The 23,041-nt window shown below is 40.3% G+C and overlaps 1 protein-coding gene across 1 annotated transcript in view; it reads left to right on the plus strand.

Moving 5' to 3' along the window:
- The window catches only part of UNC79 (unc-79 homolog, NALCN channel complex subunit), a 1,772,232-nt gene that overhangs the window by 674,792 nt on the left and 1,074,399 nt on the right, over window positions 1–23,041 (plus strand). Inside the window, exons 24-25 of the mRNA XM_044074575.1 lie at window positions 10,092–10,293; window positions 17,818–17,997. Coding sequence (XP_043930510.1) covers window positions 10,092–10,293; window positions 17,818–17,997 — 382 coding nt within the window. The remainder of the gene's footprint in view (window positions 1–10,091; window positions 10,294–17,817; window positions 17,998–23,041) is intronic.

Consider the following 23,041-nt stretch of genomic DNA (forward strand, 5'->3'; position numbering starts at 1 on the left):
GCCTAACTAGCCTGATCTGCAAGGCCATGGAACACATTATCATGGAACTTATTAACAAAAACATTGGCAACCCCAAATGCTTGACCCCACACAGTTTGGTTTTATCAAAGGGCGATCATGCCTGTTAAACTTGGTTGACTTATTTGAAGCAGTCACGAAAGCCACGGAAGAGGGGAAGACAGTGCATACCTCCTACCATGACCTAGCCAAAGCCTTTGACACTATTTCCCACTCAGGCATAATAGATAAACTCTCCCAGCTAGGCATCAACCTGTATGTTACCAGATGGGTAGCTAACTGGCTTACTGATAGAACCCACTCAAAGTAGGGGAAGTCACCTCAAGTAGACCAGTAATGAGCGGTGTACCCCAAGGATTGGTCTTGGGGCCTCTACTGCTTGGGATATATTCATCTGAGGTGCAAGCCAAAAACCAGTGGTCTGTGGCTGACCAAGTTTGCAGATGACTGCAAGCTGGGTGCTGTCTTAAATTCCCCTAGGGATGTGAACATCCTCCAAGAGGGCCTTACCCAAACTAAAGACTGGTGTCAGAAGCATGGCCTCAAACTGATTGCCAAAAATGCATCATTATCCCCTTTGGGGAAAATGTCATCCCCACTAATTATCACATTAATAGCAATGTACTAAGCATGCAATCAATGGTGACGGACTTGGGCACCTAGGTTGATGGCAACCTGACTTTTGACCACCACATTGCCTCCATTGTACAGAAGGCTTTCAACATGGCCCACCTCATAAATAAGGGTATTTCCTCCAGAAACAAGGAGGTCATAACATCCCTGTGCTCCTCCCTTATCAGACCTATTATCGAGTACAATGCCCCCTTCGGCATGTACCTTTCCAAGCACATGCAGCAGTTGGAAACACCACACAGGTTCCTAACCAGGACAATCCAGGGTCTCAAACACCTGCACTATACAGGTAGGCTAAAAGCCTGCCCCTCTACTCAGTCTCATACAGACTGCTCAGAGGTGACCTGTGTCTGGCATACAAGGCCATTTCAGACCCAGCCTTGATGGAGTTGCTGCATATCCGTAAGACAAACTCCACTCATGCAACCTGCACACAAGATCTTACCCTGGTCTGTGACATTAATAGAACTTGTTGGCAGGATAGATTTGTGTCCCAAAGACTCCCCCATCTGTGGAATATACTCCCTCTCCATGTCAAGCAGAGTACCTCTAGCCCTCTTTGGGAGGATCCTGGATGACTGGATGGGAAACAGAAAATATACCCCTGGGATCCCACCTGTGTCCTTGCTGGACAGGGGAAACAGGTGCTGACTTTTAGGGGATATGGGCAAAATTCTTGGCTAGGCTTATAAGAGCATCCGGGCCAATAGCCTAGTATCATCCTATGAACCCATGAACCTATAAGCCTCAATGTCATATTATGGCAGCTGGTCTCACAGATGTGCATTCACACAGGTGCTCACGTTCAGCACAAAACATCTATGCCACATCACAGCAGGCAGATCACTATCCAAGTGGGACTAACCTGGGCAACAAAAACTAAATAAATAACATAACATATTGTCCCTCTGCCCTTTTCACCTCTCTGCTGCTCTCAAAGAATTACTGAAGGTTTACCCAGTTTACAAACTAATGTAAATACTGTACCATTACACTCTGTTTACTAGAATGTACGTATACAGTCTAATCTGAACTATTTGTGTTATTGCTTTCTTATCTTTCTTTTTTGCCTATGAAATGTTTTGAATTTCATTCAGGCTCATCCTGAACTTGGTTAGTGCTGATCAGTGCACTACCCAGTAAACAATTATTACAGACACACACACACACACACACACACACACACACACACACACACACACACACACACACACACACACACACACACACACACACCGCAGGATGAATTTAAGGTTACATATCCAATTGTCCAGATTGCGCATGAAGAGGGCCAAAGAGGTACTCTGCCTTACATGAATTGGGAGTCTGTTCCATTGGTGTGGTAACCTCTGAGAGACAAATCTGTCCCTCCAGCAGGTTCTATTAATGTCACATACCAGGTTAAGTTATTTTGAACAAGTAACCTATGAGCCACTGGACATACGGATATGCAACATTTCTAATAAAGCAGAGTCAAGGATTGTCTTATAAGCAATGCAGAGATTGCCTCTGAGTAGTCTGTATGAAACAGAGTAAAGTGGCAGTGATTTCAGATGATCCTCATAGGAGAAATGCTGAAGACCTTGAATTCTCCTCCTGAGGAACCTTTGTGGTCTCTCCAATTGCTGCAGGTGCTTGGAAAAGTACATACCAAAAGGGACGTTGTGCTCAATTATTGGCCCAATGAGGGAAGTATACAGGAAGGTTATAACTGCTTTTTATTTCTGAAGGCAATACCGTTACCTATGAGATTAGCTATATAGAATTCCCTTCTTACTACCGTGGAGACATGGTGATCAATGGTAAGGTTACTGTCAGCCTATGTGCCCAGGTCTGTCACCACTGAGTGCGTGCTTAGGGTGTTTCTGTTGATGTTGTAGTTCACAGGAACATCGCTCTTACCAAAACAGATGGCAGTTTTTTTGCACTGAGTTAAAGACTGTGACTTTGGCACTAGTCATTTGTTTGCATAAGACCCTCTTGTAGGATGTTGACATTGTTTGGGGATACTATGACTGCTCCCAGTTTGCAGTCATCAGCACACTTTGTCATTCACAGACCTTTAGTTTTTGCTTGTACTTTGGAGAAATAGATTCTGAATAGTAGAGGTCCCAGGACTGATCCCTGTGGAACACCACTATTTTGACTGTATGGGTTCTATTGGTGAGCCAGTTAGCAACCCACCTAATGATAATAAGTGTTGATACCTAGTTGGGTGAGTCTGTCAATAATGCCTGATTGCGGAATAATATCAAAAGCCTTGGCTAAGTCTGTGTAGGCTGTATGCACAGTTTCCCCTCATCCAGGGCTCTGCTGACTGTCTCAAAGAAGTGCACCAGGTTTTACAGGCATGATCTCCTTTTGACGAATCCAAACTGAGTATGGTCAAGTGTTTGGAGATTACTTATATCTTTGATGATAAGGTCCATGATGATTCGTTCCATGGCCTTACCGATAAGGCTAGTCAGGCAAATAGGTCTGTAGTTCCCAGGGTCAGTGGAAGCACCACCTTTGTGCAAGGGGATATCAGTGGCCATTTTCCATTCAGCTGGGACAAAGCCAGTGCTTAGACTATGACTGAAAAGTAGCTAATGGTGTTGCTAGTTCTTGTTGGAGCCCATGTATGACACAGCCTGAGATGTTATTAGGTCCCATAGATGCTGTGTTTTTGGCCTTAGGGCGTATATGACCTGCTCTCTAAAGAGACAAGGTGGGGGACAGGTGGAAGGAATGTCATGGGATATTTGTGATGGGAACAGGGGAATGAAGTTTTCACAGAACCTGTCAGCTAACAGCTTTGCTATGTTCACAGGTTCAGTATATGTGGTATCATTAACTACCAGTTTGGCGTAAATCTGGGTCTTACCTTTTAGGCTATGGATATAACTAAAGAACACCTTATGGCTGTCCTTAGTTGAGGATGTTAACTTGGATTCATAGTTTGCTTTGGAGGACTTCACAAGAACTCTTATTTTCTTATTTAAGCTGAGAAGGTAGTGTTTCCAGTTTAAGGCATGCTCCTTCTTACTTTTGGACAACAATTTCTTTCTCTTGTTGTAAAGCTTGTTTATGGCAGTTGTCCACCAGGCAGGTTTGCTCTTCCTTGAAGAGCTTGTTTTGGCCCTGTCAGATACGGCTACATCAATGCAGTTATACAGATGTTTGTAAAAAGAGAGGTTTAGTGAAGCTATTTATATCATCCCTTAGAAGGATATAATCTGCTTTGGAGAAGTTTTTTAGTTTAGTTGCTGCTGGTAAACCTCACAGTGGGGGTGCTACAGTGGTCCTCCATATTGGTAAGCAGCAGATCCAGGATGTTGGCACCCCAAGTTGGGGTGTCCACCAGCTAGTCAAGAGCATTGGAGTTAATGAACTCAAGGAACCTTTGAGCAAGTGAGTTTATGCATGAGTAATTTACCCAGCCAATGGATGGGTAATTCAAATCACCCAGAGCTATGGTGTTTGGATGTATCTCGATAGATTCCAGTAGATCCAAGTAGGCAAGTGGGAGTCCTGATTCATGGAGTGGATCCTCTAGCTGGCAATGACTTGAATAGGTGTCCTACCAACAGTTAGTGGCACCTGAAGTGTCTCCATGGAATCATAATGTTTAACCAATCTGGAGGTGTATTTATCTTTAATGAGTATTGATCGCCACTTCCTTTAGTTTTCACACCTGTTCATGATCTAAACACGTGTTAGGAGGTGTAATCCAGTATGGCTGGGGTGCTCTACACAACCTTGAACCAGATCTCCATGACTGCACAGATGTAAGCATCTTCCAAAGTGAGGACTGCTTCCAGTAAGTGTAGTTTCATGCTAAGATTCCTAGCCTTTAGCAGCATAACCTGTTTTTTGATGAAATTTTAGGTGGGGAATTTTGTCCTTGTGACATTGCCTAAAAAAGGTACCATGGCAGCTGCCAAAATCCCAGAGGTGCCAGGTGCAGACCATCTCTGGCAAAGCAGTGAGGTCTATTGATCATGTTGTCCCAGGCTGACAGAAACTGGATCTCCTTAGAATGACACCAGAGACTAAGCCAATTATTGAAGTCAATGATTTTCTGTTTATATTGTGGTGTCATCCTAGGTGAGGGTAATATGCTGCTCAAGACTAGGAGCATACCTGCCTGTGACACATGTTCAGAGAGCTCAGTCATGTCCCTCTCATGTAGTCCAGGAGATACATCTCATGTTGTTCACACCAACATGTACTATGATCGAATCATAATGGTACTTGTTGAGAAACTTGAGTGCCTGTGTGATCTGATGAATCCTGACACCAGAAAGACAACTGACCATGACTTTCTTCTTGTTCAGCCTGGTGAGGGGGACATCTGTCTGTCTCACTGTAGAGTCTCCTATGACTAAGATATTTGGAGTGGATGCACTTTGCATTATGGGCTTTGATGGTGAGACACTTGTGCTTGTGTCATTATGTATATTGTGTGTTTTGGGTGTTATGGTTGGTTTAGTATGTATATGTTTTGGAGGTCTCTGGTGTTTAGTTAGATTTTTTGTGAGTACCTCCACATATGTTGGTCTATGTATATGTTGTGTGTCATGAGTAGGAGTTGTGGTAGGTGGGCTGACAATCCCTTCTGTATTGCTGTCTGTTGAGTGAGAGAGCTGTGATTCCAGATTCATAATGTAGGTGCAACTCTCACAAATGGTACAGGAATGATTTAGAAGCAGCGGGTTGTCATTGCACATGAGGCAGTTGCTTCACTACCTCAGTAGACCCATGTCAACCAGGCTGTTATGAAAAAAGGAGGGAAACTGACAGTTCATGCTCCTAGGAATAATCTTGTTCTGGCTATAACAGTTGAAGAGGGAATACAGCAGGAGAAGGTATTAGTAGTATTAGGCATGAATAGCTCTGGTTTAGGTAATATTTGCAAGGCTAAAGAGCAAGCGTCTGTAACCAGCAATCCCTATGTGTAGTAGTGTGCAATAAGTGCGATGGGCAAACAGGTACAAACAAGTAAAAACCAGTTCAAACACAGGCTTTTTAAAGCAGAAAAACAGGAAACAGCCAAAGTTCAAATTATCCAATCAAAATGCTCTAAACAGGGCCCTGCAACAGCAACTCTAGCTAGATCAGTCTAAGCTGTACCTTCCTGCCACGAGGGTACAGGTAGGCCTTTCCAGACAAAAGACTAACTGTTTTACAATACTCTAAAGATCACAAACAGTAGTAGATTCAGCCGCAACCTGAACCTAGTCTATGCTAATGTTTTTCAAGTGCAGCAAACAAGTAAAATTAACAAAACAAGCTGAGATGTACCTCCCTGCACTACATGAAAAGCGACATGGAGGAGCTCTCAGATTATTTAGCATAGTCAGGTATGACCCTAGCCCTGAGCAGCATCCTACCATCACCCAGAATGATACCACAGTTGTTGTTGTTGTTGTTGTGTCTTTTCAGCTTTTCCCGGTTAGGGACCGCCACAGCGGAACTCCAGTCTGCTAATGATTGGTAGTTGAGTTTTACGTGCCGAGTTACCAGCCCTGATGCACAACCTTCAATGAAGGTATGCCCATTCACACATCTCCACGCAGAAGACGCTCTACCTGAGAATCGAACAGGACAGCGTCTTACTGCGAGGCAACAACGCTACCGCAGCACCACCACCAAGCAGAAAATGATTGATTTCAACTATTGGCTAAGTTTCTGGTGTTTTTCTAAGGGGATCCACTATCTGTCTGCCTGGGATAACATGACTGACAGACCTCAATGCTTTGCCAGAGATGGCCTGTATCTATCAACCCTGGGCTTCTGGTTACTGGCCAAGGCTCTTGTCACCTGTATAGTGCCTTTTTTAGGTGGTGTTCCAAAGACCAAATTACCAGCGTAACAGCTACAAACAAATGCAATTTGAGGGTCATGCTGCTCAACGCTAGAAGTCTAAATCTCAAAATGCACTCGCTCGAAGCACTCCTTAAAATGGAGAACACTGACATTTGTGCTGTAACAGAGACCTGGTTTAAAGCAGCAAAAAGTACCCCTGCACTACCAAGCTATAACTCATTCCACACATTTCGGCCCCAGAACTTGAACCGAAGCTCCAAAGGTGATGGTGTTTCCATATTTATAAAGGATGCACACACCTCTAGACTGGTAGCCCAACATAACACATCGGATGCACTTCAGGTACAGCTAACATTGGGTAAGACAGTGATTCAGGTCGTAGACTGCTATAGGTCCCCAACCATGTCCCAAGACTCACACTCCATATTCCTAAGCACCCTGGAGAATATTAGGGTCCGATCTAACACTCTCATACTGGGTGACTTCAACTACCCCTCCATTAACTGGGAAAACTACTCATGTACCAATACACTTGCCCAACGTTTCCTGGAATTTATTAATTCCAATGCCCTGGACCAGCTTGTACTTACCCCACTAGAGGTAGCAATATCCCTGGCCTGGTCATTACTTAACATGGGCGACCGTTGCTCTACACCAATAGTTTACTCCTCCCTGGTTAGATCTAACCACAAACTAATCCCCTCGGAAATATCCCCCCCCCAAAGGACCAATCACAATGCCAGTAAATTGCCAGGCACCCAGTATTACTGCTGCACAGGTTAAAACAACACTGTCCAAGGACAAGAATACAGCTTCTATAGAACCTGACAATATCCCTGGCTGTGTTCTACATGAATTACAGAGTGAACTGGTACCGCACCTGTGTGCCCTGTTCAACCACAGCCTCACCTCAGGCTTTGTCCCTACCGAATGGTGCACTGCTACTTTCTTCCCTCTCCACAAAGGAGGAGTGATTACAGACCCTGGGAACTATTGCCTCATTACCCTGATGAGTCTGATATGCAAAGCTATGGAACGCATCATCATGGACCTAATAAACAAGGATATACAGAATCTCCAAACTCTGGATCCCATACAGTTTGGTTTTTTGAAGGGTAGATCATGCCTGCTGAACCTGATCGACTTCTTTGAGTCAGTCACCAGAGCTGTGGATGATGGTTCATACAGCCTACCTTGATCTGGCCAAGGCCTTTGATACCATTCCCCACTCAGGAATCATAGAAAAACTCACTAAGTTAGGCATCAACCCATATATCACTAGGTGGGTTGCAAACTAGCTGACAGATAGAACCCACAGTGTGAAAGGAGCTGACTCCAAGGCAGACTGCCAACCAGTTATGAGTGGAGTCGCACAGAGTTTGGTCCTGGGTCCTCTCTTGTTTGGTATCTACTGCTCTGAAGTCCAGGCCAACACGAAGGGACTCTGGCTGACAAAGTTCACAGATGATTGCAAGTTGGGAGGTATTATTAACTCCCCAAGTGATGTTGATATCCTACACAAAGGCCTCACTGAGACCAACGACTGGTGTCAGACCCATGGCGTTAAGCTCAATGCCAAAAAATGTATCGTCATCCCCTTTGGGAAAAACCCAGTTCCCATGACTTACCACATCAGTGCTAGTCCACTGACCACCAAAGACGTTATAAGAGATCTGGGAACAAAGGTTGACAGCAACCTCTCTTTTGATCACCACATTACCAGTGTGGTCAGAAAGTCCTTCTATGTGGCACATCTCATTACTAAGGGTTTTGCATCCAGGAAGAAAGAAGTCATTGTCTCCCTCTACTCTTCCCTCATTAGGCCAATCATCGAGTACAATGCCCCATTTGGCATGTACCTCACTAGACACCTGCAACAACTGGAGAGGCTGCAGAAGTACCTCACAAAGAAGATCCTAGACCTTAAACACTTGCCCTATATTGACAGAATCAAAAAACTCCAACTATTCTCTGAATCATATCGCCTACTTAGAGGCGATCTCTACTTGACTTACAAAGCCATGTCTGACCCAGCTCTGTTAGAAATGCTACATCTAAAGAAATCCCAATCCATCCGCACCACATGCTCCAGAGACCTCGACCTCATTACCACAATCAACAGAACAAGCTGGAGGGACAGGTTCATAACCCAGAGACTGCCCATGCTGTGGAATAGACTTCCCATATATGTCAAGCAGAGCACCTCACTGGCCCTCTTCAAGAGAAATCTTTATGATGGGAAATAGAAAATTCACCCTGGGGACCACTCCAGTAGCTCTACTCGACAGAGGCACTGGGAACTAAAGTCGGGTGGCACGATGCCAGGGTAATCCTATGGACTAGGCTTGTAAAGGCTCCAGGGCCATTAGCCTAGTACACACCTTTGAAATTATGAACTGTAAAGGTTCAACGTTATGTGTGTGACACTTTCTTCTCCTGACAGCATTTCTGACTGTTTGCCTGAAAGCCATTTACAGTAGATGCTGCACTTAACTCATTCAAGCCTATAGCTGCTTTTTGTATACTTCCAGTCCATACCCTTAGCTCCTTATGGTGTCCAGACCTTTTTTGGGGTCTGTCTTCTCTAAGTGATTTAGCAATTTATAATATGCAGGATTAGAAAGGGCAAGTAGTTATTAATAAAATAACACTAGGATGTCCCACAGTAGAAAAGCCTTAATTTCTCTTATGCCTTTTAAGTTGATTTTTTCAGAAAATGCCTTGGAATGCAAGTAGCTGTGTAAGCTGTAAGAGGTACAACGTTTCACCTGACATAGGTATTAATGAGTTAAACTACAAGTCATACTTTGTTTCCATATATGATTTTGAATGACACATCAGCCATTCATTCAGAGCCCTGAGTCTTAACCTTTGACATCCGGCATTGCACGTTTCCCATGTCAGTACTCCTTCCCTACAAAACTTTGAAGAAGATACGGTCCAAAGCCAACACTGATAGTAAACAAAACTCTGACTCTTCCTTACACCTAGCCAGAAAGGAGAAGAACTTGCCTAGATTGATATGCATGATAACTGAATTAATTTCTAAATAGTTGATTTGCTTTACTGTTGAACTCATTCTGGTCATCAATCAGTCTTACAGACAGGCAGCTTTATACTGTACAACTTCTGGTACTTTTAATTCCACCAACCTTGTTATACTTGGCTGAATCTGCTTCAACTCTTACAGTATTTAAAAAATCATCAAGTTATTTTTTAGCAACAGCCACATGAAGGGACATTTTTTCATTATTATATGAGCTGACCTAGATCAGATGTAGCTGAAGTCCTACTGGTTTATCTCCTAAGGTTCACAATGTCAGATTGTTAGGAATTCATAACTCTTAAATGATACAGACAACATAATCCCATATAAAACTGATCTTGGCTCGCAGTAACACTGCATATATGTTCTGTTATTTAGTTTGATTATATTGTATATTATCCTGCTTGTAATTTAAGTATTTATGGTAGAGTTTAACTCTTAGAAAAGTGAATTACCACACTGATGCAGAGGAACAAAAACAATATATATGTGGTATAATATTTGTCACTCAGAGCACAAGAGTGCAAGGTGGTAGTTCTGATTTAATAATCAATTGCTGACATTCTATTTTTTCCCCACAAAGGGCCTATGTGTTTGCATTGAGTTCCAGTTCGACACCGTTGTAAAGGACAGGCCTACAATCCTGTGTAAACTGCTGCTGTTGCATTTTCTTAAGCCTGACATCCCTGCACTGAGTTGGGAGTTCTTTGTGAACAGATTTGATACGCTGTCTCTTGAGGCACAGCTTCATTTGGATTGCAACAAGGAGTTCCCTTTTCCTACAAGTAAGTCATTATGAGAGCAATAATAGACAAGCAATATAACCATGTAGAGTGTGTAAGAATATTGGAAGTAGATTTGTATGACATACTGGTATATAATTTGAATACAATCCCACCATCATCATCATTATAAACCACCCCTTTCCCATTTTTCTACATGGGATTGGGGTGTCATGTCAACTGTTGACATCTCTCTTGATTCAGTGCCACTCCTCTATCTTCCTCAGCAGTCATGCCAGACTGTCACAGGTCTTCTTTGACACAGTCCATCTATTTCTTGTTTGGACATCCTCATTTCCTCTTGCTTTCTTTTTTGTCTTTTCCACTTCATCTTCATCAAATCATCATCTTCTTTCCTGTATGTGTGTCTGAACCACCATAATCTGTTCTCCTTGACTTTCTCTGCAGTTGGCTCTACTTGGGCTTCTGTTTTGATATCCTCATTTCTGTATCTGCTCCACACTGAGCATCATACCACCCTTCTCCAACATTTCATTTCCATTACTGTAAGCTTCCTCAACTGCTATACCTTCACTAAGCAGTTTGACTGCAAAGTGGTTAGTGTGAAATAAACATGTCTGCATGCAAACACATGATGGTATGAGGCACGCATATAGCTCACTTTATTTTGCTTTCTTTCATCTGGAAATGCACAGGTCACAACAGTCAGTTTATGAGCAAAATTAATAGGTTCATAGGTTCATAGGTAGGTACTAGGCTAGTGGCCCTAGGGCCTATACAAGCCTAGCCAAAAAGGTATCCTGGCTTTCGCCACCCAAAAAAAATATTTTCCTGTGCCCCTGTCAAGCAGAACCACAGAAGTGATCCCTGGGGTGAATTTCCTATTACCCATCCAATCATCAAGATTTTTCTTGAAGAGTGCTAATGAGGAGCTCTGTTTGACATAGATAGGTAGTCTGTTCCAGAGTATGGGAAGTCTCTGAGATAGGAATCTATCCCTCCAGCATGTTCTGTTTATTGTGGTGACACGGTTTGGGTCCCTAGAGTGTGTAGCTTGGAAGGATTGGGATTTCTTTAAGTGGAGCATGTCCAACAGCTCTGGGTTTGACATAGCTTTGTATGTTAGGCAGAGATCGCCTCTGAGTAGGCGATATGTGATGGTGTAAAGCTGGAGTGTTTTGAGACGGTTTGCGTAAGGCATCTGTTTGAGGCCAGTAATCCTCTTTGTGGGGTATTTTTGCAGCCTTTCCAGTTGTTGTAGATGTCTTGTGAGGTACATACCAAAAGGGGCATTGTACTCTATAATGGGTCTAATGAGTGATGATTAGAGGGGAACAATGACCTCTTTTTTTCTGAATGAGAAACCTTTTGTGATGAGGTGTGCCACGCAGAAGGATTTCCTGACCACTGTGGCAATGTGATTATCAAAGGAGAGACTACTGTCCACCTGTGTCCCAAGGTCTCTTATCACACTTTCAGTGTTAAGTAGACTACCGCCTATGTGGTAGTTCATGGGTACAGAGTTTTTACCAAAGGAGATGACAATGCACTTTTTGGCATTGAGCTTGAGACCATGGCTTTGACACCAGGCATCTGCCTCAGTGAAGCCCTTTTGTAGGATGTCCACATCGTTAGAAGTTTCAGTTATAGGTTCATAGTTCATAGTTCATAGTTTAGTACTAAGCTAACTGCCCTTGCGAGCCATTTTAAGCCTAGCCAATTTGCCTGTGTGAGACTCAAACCCTACACCTTGTGTTTGTAAGGCAAGCACCTTAGCATATAGCTCACTTTATTTTGCTTTCTTTCATCTGGAAATGCACAGGTCACAACAGTCAGTTTATGAGCAAAATTAATAGTTATGGCTCCTAGTTTGCAGTCATCTGCAAACTTTGTTAGCCAAAGACCTTCTGTGTTAGCCTGTACTTCAGAGAAGTAGATACCAAACAGGAGAGGACCCAGGACTGAACCCTGTGGTACTATACTTCTCACTGGTCTGAAATTGGATTTGGAGTCTGCTACTTTCATGGTGTGGGTTCTGTCAGTGAGCCATTTGGCAACCCATCTAGTGACATAGGGATTTATACCTAGTTTAGTGAATTTTTCTAAAATTCCAGAGTGGGTGATGGTGTTGAACACCTTGGCGAGATCTAGATAGGCTGTGTGAACTCCCTTGGTCAATGGTCTTAGAATGCACAATGTGGGAAATGCCATTTTCCTCAATGTATTATGCTAGAATAGAAAGATAATACTGTTTTATTTACAGTAAATGTAAGACTCATTATCCACATTGTAAAAGTTCAGTGAACAAAGAAATGCAAGAAAAGGGCTGACTTCCATTTCAGAGACAACAGAGTTTTGGGGTTGCAGAACTGATATGTTACTGTGCACCAAGTTCACAGTCTGTGAGCTTCGTATATGAAAATTAGTTAAATGTCATGGTAACCCCTTTCAGTGATACAGATGGGCTGTACTGACACCAGGGCTGGCCGATAAATGCATCTATTTTGACAAGATTCTGCAGTTGTGTGACATCAGTCAGAGAAGACAAAGTGCAAATAAGATGCAAAGGAAGATTAGCATTCAATGATATTTAATGTGCACAAAACAGCTCAGAAACATGAATTGATTAGCTTATTTTTGTCTACTACAGCTGGCAGTTGTGTTCCACACTGTACTGCTGTCCCTGGAACATTGTACATTCTACTCCTCGCAAGTGTCTGAGTGTAAATGTAACTGCTCTACAGGCATATGTTGCACAGTTCTGCTGCACTCTGCAGTCCCATTTTCCCCTGAGGTGAACTGTATCTATATCTGTATAAGGTGCACATGTTCACTTTGTTGCCCTAGTATAAACGCTTAGCATGTATGTGTCTTTAACCTCTCACAGCATCTGTTCCTACATAGCTGCCTGTTATCATAACAGTTTAGCACAAAGGCTTAAAACTTTGATGCACTAATGACAGTGACCCCGTAGTTCTGGATTGTTTCCCACTGTTACCATTTGTATACTGTGTGACTTTGAGCAAGTCATTTACAGACAGTGTTCCCAGAGTTGCTTGTGTATACCGTAGCTTGTTCAGGCTACTAAATGTTAGTGTCTCTTGAGTATTTCTGTGCTATTCATAATGTGTACACAGTCTGTAACTATAACACGTGACTATAACAACCCCTCCTCAAATGATTCCAGCATTGTTCCCTATACAGACACAGCTCCTGCTGTGTATCGCTGAATGCCAAGAGTTTTGTTTAAGAAGAGATATTGGACGCAAAGTGATGGCATAAGAAGAGCAGCACCCAGTGGTGAAAAGGAGAACAAATCCGCCTACCAAAAATGAAGGTTGTCGCAGTTAAATGTGAAGAAGTGGGAGGAGATGGCTGGTCGACAGACATAGTATAGTGGCCTTTTTATACATCCATGGAAAAAGATGGAACAAATTAATTAAAAAATAATCAATAAATAAATAATGGAATATGAAGAAGACAGTTATAATGGTGGAGAACCTAAATCAGATTAATCATAGTGTCGTCAAAGATCTGAAAGTACCAATAATGAGTCTGTCAGCTGGTATGTGGCTACACCAGAGACCAGAAACCTACAGGTGGTACTAAGCAACACAGAAAATGGATGCTATGTTGAAGGTATCTTATATTTCTATGTGGTGTAGGGAGTAGGAGAAAAGCACAAAGCTAAGGACAAATATGGTGGTACAGGATTAGGGGAGACCAAGTTATATGGAGGAAATAAAAAAGCAAAACAGAATGAGCTAAGAAACTGGAGGAAATCTGAATGGAAAGAATATAGATATGGGTCAGTTATGAAGCACTCATGGCTTTAGAAGCATGACTGCAAAAGAGAGAAGAAGTCTAGAAGAGAAGTTCAATTTAGCAACACAGTAAAATGTGAGGTTGTTGAATAAGACAAGAGAGAACCCATCAAAAAGACGGCAGTCACGAGTGGAGGTGGTCTGTAAGCAGACAAGCATATGAGAAAGGAAAGAAAAACTAGTTTGGGTATATCTCAGAGAGAAAGAAAGGGAGTACAAGTAAAATAAGCATGAGAAGCAAGCAGCAAGTGAGGAGGAGAAAGAAGCCTGAAGTATTAAATTAACATCTGATCTTATTATTCACAAAGCAAAAGAGGAGGAGGTGTTAGACAGATGGCAGCACTGCAAGAAAGTGAGGGAGATGAAGAGAGAACGCGAAGCCCTAAGGGAGGACAAGGCATGGGGCCAGATGAGCTACCTCAAAATAGTTAGAAACTTGGCCAGAGAGTTGGGCATTCTAGTTAAAGAAAACTTCAGTAACTCAAAGTCTGCCACAGATGCACCACGATAATGAAGGATGGTACTGGTGGTTCTTCTGCATGTGAATGGAATGCAAAGAATCTAGGAAAGTACAAAGCAGACATGATGATATCAGTAGTTGGGGAGGTCATGAAAACAATCCTAGGAGGAATACAGACAGCAATTTACAAGATCATGACCAGAAAGAGTTGTCAGCCAAACCTGATACAGTTTGATCTTTGGATCACTGGGGAACCAAGTAAGGTAATACCAATTAGACATGGTCTACGTAGAGTTTAGTAAAGCCTTTGACATAGTCCTGCAAAGAGAGATGATCCATAAATTACAAGAGTACATATCATAAGAGGCAGAAGAATAAGATACTGGATGCAGGCTGAGTTAAGAAGAGTATAGAGGAGCAGAAGTGGTGGGTATCTTGTCATGGGCCAGGAGCTTCACCAGTAGAGCCCTGTATGGGGGTCTTGTTCTGTTTAGCTCATTAGTCCACTTCTCTCAGACATATCTGGAAAAACCAGACCAGTTGAAGCAAACATAACAGATGTTGTTGATGCTGAGAGGTGGTGTCTTAGAAAGTACTTGGAAAGGCTAGTCCGACAGTTAGAGAAGTGAGTGGTAAGATTCACTGCAGGCAAATGCAAAATACCACACTTGGAACATAACAACTCAGGCTCAAAATACCAGCTTTTGGGAACACAATTAAAAAATCAGAACAGGAAAAGGATCTGTGGTGATTCCTACACCAAGTTTGGACCAGTATGAGAATACAAGTGCATGCAACAAGATTCAGATTTTTATATGGGAGTCTCCTCACTCACACCTGTTCTGCAGGTGGCTTCATCCCTGCTCATCCTTACTTAATATAATTCATTCAAAGTTGTTGTACCTCAGTGAAAATGGTTTCTCCTGCAGTGTCTTTATTTAGAAAGAGTTATTTTCATACTCGTAATGTTTACATCCTTACATATTAAGGATCCTTGATAGATATGTACAGTAGTGCAAATGATTGGTGCATGATAATGGAAACAGTAAATGAATGCAAATTGCATACAAATCTATCATTATATGGACAGCTAACTGTGTGCATTCATGGTTTAGGAGATGAGGTCATACTACATATTTTATATAATGTTCTTGTAGTAGTTTAAGATAACAAAAGGATTTAAAGGTGCAGTGCTAGAGATTTGCAGGTTCATACGTTTCATTGTGAAGCTCACCTGACCTACTGACCTTCAAGAAGCTTTCTTTGTATATTTATATCTACACACACACACACACACACACACACACACACACACACACACACACTGTGGAATGTGATTGATTGTTCTGTTCACTGAAATTTTAAGAGGAGAGTATGTGCAAGAGTATGTGGGTTTCAGTAAAGTTAAGTGAGGACTCAGCTTTAGTGTAGTTAATTGTGTTTGTGTGTGTGTGTGTGTGTGTGTGTGTGTGTGTGTGTGTGGGGGGGGTTATGTGCCCAGTCTGTTTAGATGAGTGGAAGTGTTACAGTAAGGGTTTTTGAAAGGTAACATGCAGAGATAGGATTGGGACTAGGAGCAGGGTTAGGGGTTAGGCTTAACAGATATTAGTAAGGTGGGCAGGGGGAAGACCCCTAAGTCTGCCCCTAAATCTTATCCTGCACCTTATCTGTCAAAACAACTTCCATAATACTACCACTGTTAAGACAAATTTGATCAGAATATGTGATGGGATTTTGGTGTTCTGGTCCCAAAGTGAAACTGCAGGTTTTCTTTTGCCATTAGTTTTATTTTAGATGTTTTGCATTTTTTTGATTTGTTGAATTTTGGAATGCTATCATTTATGACTTCAGTTATGATGCCTTTACATTTCTTTAATTCAACATACATTTCTGTAATTCAACATACAGTGGTAAATACATACACAGTATGGATTAAGAGAGTATGTCGTGTTTTGGCTAGTGTGTCAGGGAATTCAAACAGCCTGGGTTTTCATCACTGCAGCACTTCTTTTAATTTGGCATTCATCTCCACTATTGTTGCATTTCATTTTGTTCTTTTAAGGAAGAAAATGCTAATAGTTCAATAAACATTTGGCATTTTGAACTCAAATATCAGTTCTTATAGTAAATACAAATTTTTTAGGAACAGAGATTTTTAAACGTCAGCAGTTACAGTCTGCTCCTTAAGGTTCTTTCTACACCTGAATTTGTATTCCTTTTGGTTTCTGTTGGTGAGGTCTCCAAACTCCACTAACTTTTCTTGTCAAGTCAGTTGACCACATGTCTCTCTCTAGGCCCAATGGTCTATCTCTGTTTCTAGGACCAATGGTCTGTCTTCCTGTATACTGACAGGCAAGATTTCTTTGTTGCCAATCATAACTTCTAAAACCTAACTATATTTAATGAAGATTAAACTTAGGCTGTGATTATCCATAAAGTAAGACAGACAAACCACCTGTGAAAATGTTTCTTCACATTGTGCACTACAGTTGACAAAGCCCCCCCACACACACTTTTACTTGGGAAATATTTGACCTTGTTTATTTTTATACTTTCTGAAGCAATGCTGCCTTCCTGCTGACATGTTTCCTGGGGGATGCATTAGCATTGCTACGTTTTTGCTCCATTTGCAACAAACGCTGGCTTTGAAAATAGGTCATTTTTAGAACTCTCTATTGCCTTGTGCAGCTGATTAGTATCTCTCTTTGTCCGTTAGGAATCTTATTCATTTTGTGATCTTGTTAACATTTTTTTGTTGAATTTCCCTATATATGTGTGTCTCATGGTATTACTTCAGAAACTATTATCATAAAACTGACTGGCAGTATCCTGAGCAGACTTAAATAATTGAAAATATTACCCCAAATCTCTTTTCATAAGTGTCATTTATTGTATTATAGTTTCCATTTGTAAAGTATAGGAAGAAAGATTGATTTATAAATGAATTTGGTTTTAAGTTTATGCTAAAGATGCTGGGAAAAGCACAATGTACCAACTGAACTGCAATAATGAAATGGAGAACCAATAAATTCCTGTCACAATGAAAGGTATATGGGTCCATAGTTAGGAAAGAACCCCTCAGCCAACTGGTCTTGCAGAGGGAGTATTTTTGCCTACACATAAGAGATAGTTAACTTTTTTGAACATCCCCTATCTCAGATAATAACACTAAATTAACAGTTTTTAGAGGTACTAATTTGAATTTTGTCTGTTGGAATGTATTATAAGAGCTAAAATTACTGCATACTTGCCTATCTCTGAAATGATTATCCTTTCCTACAGATATCACTGCTGTACGAACAAACGTTGCTAATCTGAGTGATGCTGCCATGTGGAAAATTAAGAGAGCTCGTTTTGCACGAAACCGTCAGAAAAGTGTGCGCTCCCTAAGAGATAGTATAAAAGGCCCTATCAAATCAAAAAGAGCAGTATCCCTTCCAGAAACATCATCCAGCAAGATTTGTTGAGTATCTTTTCTGAATTTGTTTTGGTTGTGTTGCTGTATGTGTTGCAAAGAGTAAAGAGTTAGGATACAGGACTTCTGTCCAGATCTGCAAGTTTTTGTTAGATGCTGCATAACTGAACACATATACAACAATACTTTGAATATTGAGGTGGTATGTAAACCACTGTTATGATTATAATAGATTTAAGATTATGAACTGTACTAATGATAGTTCTGCATGACCTTGTTGAAAAGTACCCTACATAAAAGTAATTAATTGAATCCAATTGTTCAAAATGGAACTTATTGAGAAGGGTACTGTAGTTTTGCTTACTCTGATTATTTCCAATTCATAGTTTGCTCAGCCTCATATTTATGAGGTCTGGATTTCTTTCTTTCCTTTCAATGTAGTGATACAGAATTGAAGTTAAAATGACTAAGGATTGACTATGGTTTCCAACCCCTCGAAGGCTAGCCTCCCTGTAAAAACACTTTCATTTAGCACCTTGTTTGATTATTTTGTTATTTTAAATCTGTGATTAGATTTTTATGGGTTTAATGTTCAATTTTTGTTGGGGGGTGATTTGTATTTCTTTTGAATTTGTTTTGATAAGTATGACCATTATCCACTGAAAATGGTTAGATAATTAATGCAATTACTTTTCACACAAAGAATGCATTGATGTAAAGAAACATTGTCCATGCTGTCTCCTTCTCTCAAGCTAAGAGCTGTGCTGTATTATTATCCTTGACCCTGCTAAGAACGCTTTTGAGCACTGAAAGTGAATGCAGTTTCTGTTTATTAATCTCAAGACATGTGTATGTGTTTGTGTGCATTATATATATATATATATATATATATATGTGTGTGTGTGTGTGTTTGTGTGTGTGTGTGTGTGTGTGTGTGTGTGTGTGTGTGTGTGTGTGTGTGTGTGTGCAATCCTGGAGTTAGTATATATAGTCAGGGGTTGTGTGGGGGGCAGTATATATTATTTTCAGAGAACAGTAATATACAGTTGCAAGTATCCATGTATATAGTTCAAAATATTTGTGTGCCCCCCACACCCCCCTTACTATATATACTAACTCCAGGGTTGCACTACAGTGGGGAAAAGGCCATATATAACTTTCTGTGAAATGGGTTTCAGTGAATTTTGTTTTCAGTGAATTGAGCTTTCATTGAAAAGTGCACACTAATTTGATTTTCAGTGAAATGTGCTTTCAGTGAATAGTAGTAGACCTATATATATATATATATATACACACCTTATATATATATATATATATATATATATATATATATATATAAAAATATATATATATATATATATATATATATATATATATATATAAATATATATATATATATATATATATATAAAATATATATATATATATATGTGTGTGTGTGCGTTTGTATACATATACATACATGCATAGATGCATAGACAGAGATATTTTTATAAGATGGCAGTATTTATAACACTTTGACAACATGAGCAATGGAGCAAAAACAAAATATTTTGTACTATTTTTTTATAAAGTCATATATTCCCTGAGTTTTAGAAAACAGTGAAATAAATCACTGTAAATACATACCATGCATTCTCATTTATTTATGTATGCATTTTTGTCAAGACGCTATTTGTCTGTTGCTTCTCTTACTAGCGTTTCTGGCACACAATCTTCCTTTTACCTGTTCTTTCTCTTTATTGTAGTATGGACAGTTACTTCCTTTCACTGCTACTACAAGCATTTCACTGACTTCCTCTAGTAACTCTGGACTACATTGTCCTCCTTATGTTTGTTGTTATACCATCCTGTCATTGAGATACACATGTTCCTATGCATAACTCTTGATATACATGCAACCTCCCTTGGTTGCTGTTATACTACACTGTCATTGAGATACACATGTTCCTATGTATAACTCTTAATATACGTGCAACCTCCCTTGTTTGTGGTTATACCATACTGTCATTGAGATACACATGTTCCTATGCATAACTCTTGATATACATGCAACCTCCCTTGGTTGCTGTTATACCATACTGTCATTGAGATACACATGTTCCTATGTATAACTCTTAATATACGTGCAACCAAGGGAGCCCGCCGGATTTTTTGCAGGGGGGTGCAAACCCAAAGCCCTGCCCACACAGCCCCAACCCCTCTGCCCACTTAGCCCCACCCCCCACCCACGCAGCCATTCCAGTGTCCCATTACTTGGCTATTTTTCCCCATTTGTCATAGACACTGTTCAAATCTCTCAGTGTGCATACTGTTTTATGCTTTACTTCTACAATGATTCCAGACATTTGGATTTTATTTACAACTTTTATTTCAAATTTTATAGCACAAACACTGATAGACATTTACTAAACCTAAACAAAGCAATAGTCTTACAATGAAAACAGACTTAGCATTAAAACTTTACCTTTGAAACCCACATTCACTGAAACAGCATTGAAACCCACATTCAAAGAAAATGCATCTGGCCAGTGGCAGGTTATGTTTACCTTTGGGCTGTTTTCAAATCAAGCTCCTTGCACACATTTGTAGAACCATGCAAAAGTTATTTGATTCACCTTCCTGACTATTAATTATACTATATAATAATTTAATTATATCCCTTGTATAATACAGCACCACTTGTTAGAGTGTGTTTTAAATTTATAGTTCTGAACATTTTTCCTTTAAGCAATAAAAAAAATCATATGAACCAATAATGACAACCTGCCCAATTCAAAACATTTCAACTGTAAAGGGCCACTCAAACTTGTCATACAATCCACCAATATCAATCAATATGCAGGATCTCTGCAGAAGTAAACGTCATCTGAATAAATTCCACATTAAAGAGATCTGAAACCAATGAAGAGGTTGTAGTTAGAAAACTTTATATTTCAGTGTTTCATTTACAAATTCAGTGCCTGTTGCCCTTGAAGAATAAATTGCCTGTGCTACATTAAAATAAATGGTAAGTTGGTATATTACAATAGGGAATGGGTGGCAGGCTGAAAAACAGGTTAATAGTTATTAGGTGTCTCATCCAAAGGAGGACATACTAAGAACTGCAGTACCATACCCCCCTTTAAAATACAAATGTACATGATGTATGAATAGAACCTACAGCCCTTTGCATCAAGATGCAAGTATGCTACCTGCTGTGCTAACACTGCTTTAAAATTCTGTACCACAATAATGATACCATTTGTTAAACAAAACAGTTGCACATTTTAAGCAGACTTAGCATGAGCAGCAGTAACCTTTGCTTCCCTTGAAGCTCACAATTCATTGAAAATGCACTTGAAAATAAATTCCACCTGTTAGATCTAACTAGGGCATTTCTCTCTCTCTCTGACTCTGTCACACACACACACACACACACACACACACACACACACACACACACACACACACACACACACCTCAACTTCTTAGTGCAAGAAATTCATAAATAGATTTTTTCAAAGTTACAACTGTAAACTCTGTGTGACCATGGTGTTTGTTTTTGACAGAAAGGTATAAAGGAACTCATGGCTATGTATATAGTTGAATCTCTCTGTACTGAAGTACTCCCTACCATGATGCTGCTTTAATAAATAGTGTGTTTGCATTCAGAAACTTTTACAGTTTTTATACTGAATTTTATAGTTACATGAATTAGAAAATAACCAATTTCCTTTTCGGAGCCTAAGCTAAAAAGTTCACACCTTACAAGCACTGCGTCCCCTGGAAAACATCTATATATGCATCATCACAGAGACCTAGTTCAAGACCGATGATAGCACTCCTTTAATGCAGGATTTCAATACCTGCCACAAGTTCAGGCCTATCTCCCGAGGTGAAAAGGTGATGGTGTCCACATACTCTTAAAGAACATTTCATCTCCAGACTTGCTAGGTCAGATAATGACGTGGAATTCCTCTGCATCCAACTTAGCATTAACAAAACTCCTTACTGTGTCATACCTAACTATAGGTCCCCTCTATGTACCCCATCAGTCCATATCTCCTACCTAACTAATATAGTGTCCCTATGCATTAAGCCAACACCATTATTCTAGGAGACTTCAATCACATTTTCTTCCAAAATTGCCATTTTGAGGAGGGATTATTGGGGGAGAACAACATTTTGAGCCAAAATTGGGGACAATGGAGAGGTTTGGATATTCCTAATTCTACAAAGTGATTTGCACATACCTCTCAACCTCTTAATGCAGAAAATCTGGACAAGGCCAAATATATTGGGGGAACATACATACACTACTAAAAATTGCACTTGTATAAACTTAAGATAGTTGATAGAATAACAGGTCTTGCATTAGCATGCATTTTTCTGAAGGTTATGATGTCTGAAACTCAATGTCTGTCATTTACTGACTTCATTCCTAAATGATTTGCTAGAAAACCACAAATTGTATGAGGAACAAACCAAACATAAGAAGCAAATATCTATTCATTCTGCAAAAATATGGACACCTGAGAGGTATAGTTCAAACGGGGCTGTCTGAGTTTGCTCCCCCTCCCCTCACACAATTATGGACAAATGGAGCCTCCCCCCTGCAGCCATTCCAGTGTCCCATTCCTTGGTTATTTTGCCCCATTTACCATAAACACTGTAATGTGCATACTGCTTTACTTCTGCAATGATTTAGATTTCATTTGAAAGTTTTATTTTGCATTTTACAGCACAAACCCTAATAGATATCTGTTAAACAAAGCAATGCAGTCTCACAATGAAAATAGACTTAGCATTAAAACTTCCCTGCCCTTGAAACTCACATACATTGAAACAGCATTGAAACCCACATTCAAAGAAAATACATTTTGCCAGTGGCAGATAAATATTAACTCTGGGCTGTTTTCAAAATCATAGGCCCCTTGAACATGAAACATACACATGCTCTTTGATACACCTTCCTGACTGTATTACATTATATTCCTTGTACAATATAGTACAGTTGTTAGAGGGCATTTTAAATTTATTGTTTTGAACATTTTTCCAGTAAACAATGAAACAAAATGCATACACCAATGACAAAACTGCCCAATTCAG

The sequence above is a fragment of the Protopterus annectens genome, chromosome 6.part0 (genome assembly GCF_019279795.1).
Source record: "Protopterus annectens isolate FY-2018-M chromosome 6.part0, PAN1.0, whole genome shotgun sequence".
NCBI lineage: Eukaryota > Metazoa > Chordata > Ceratodontiformes > Protopteridae > Protopterus > Protopterus annectens.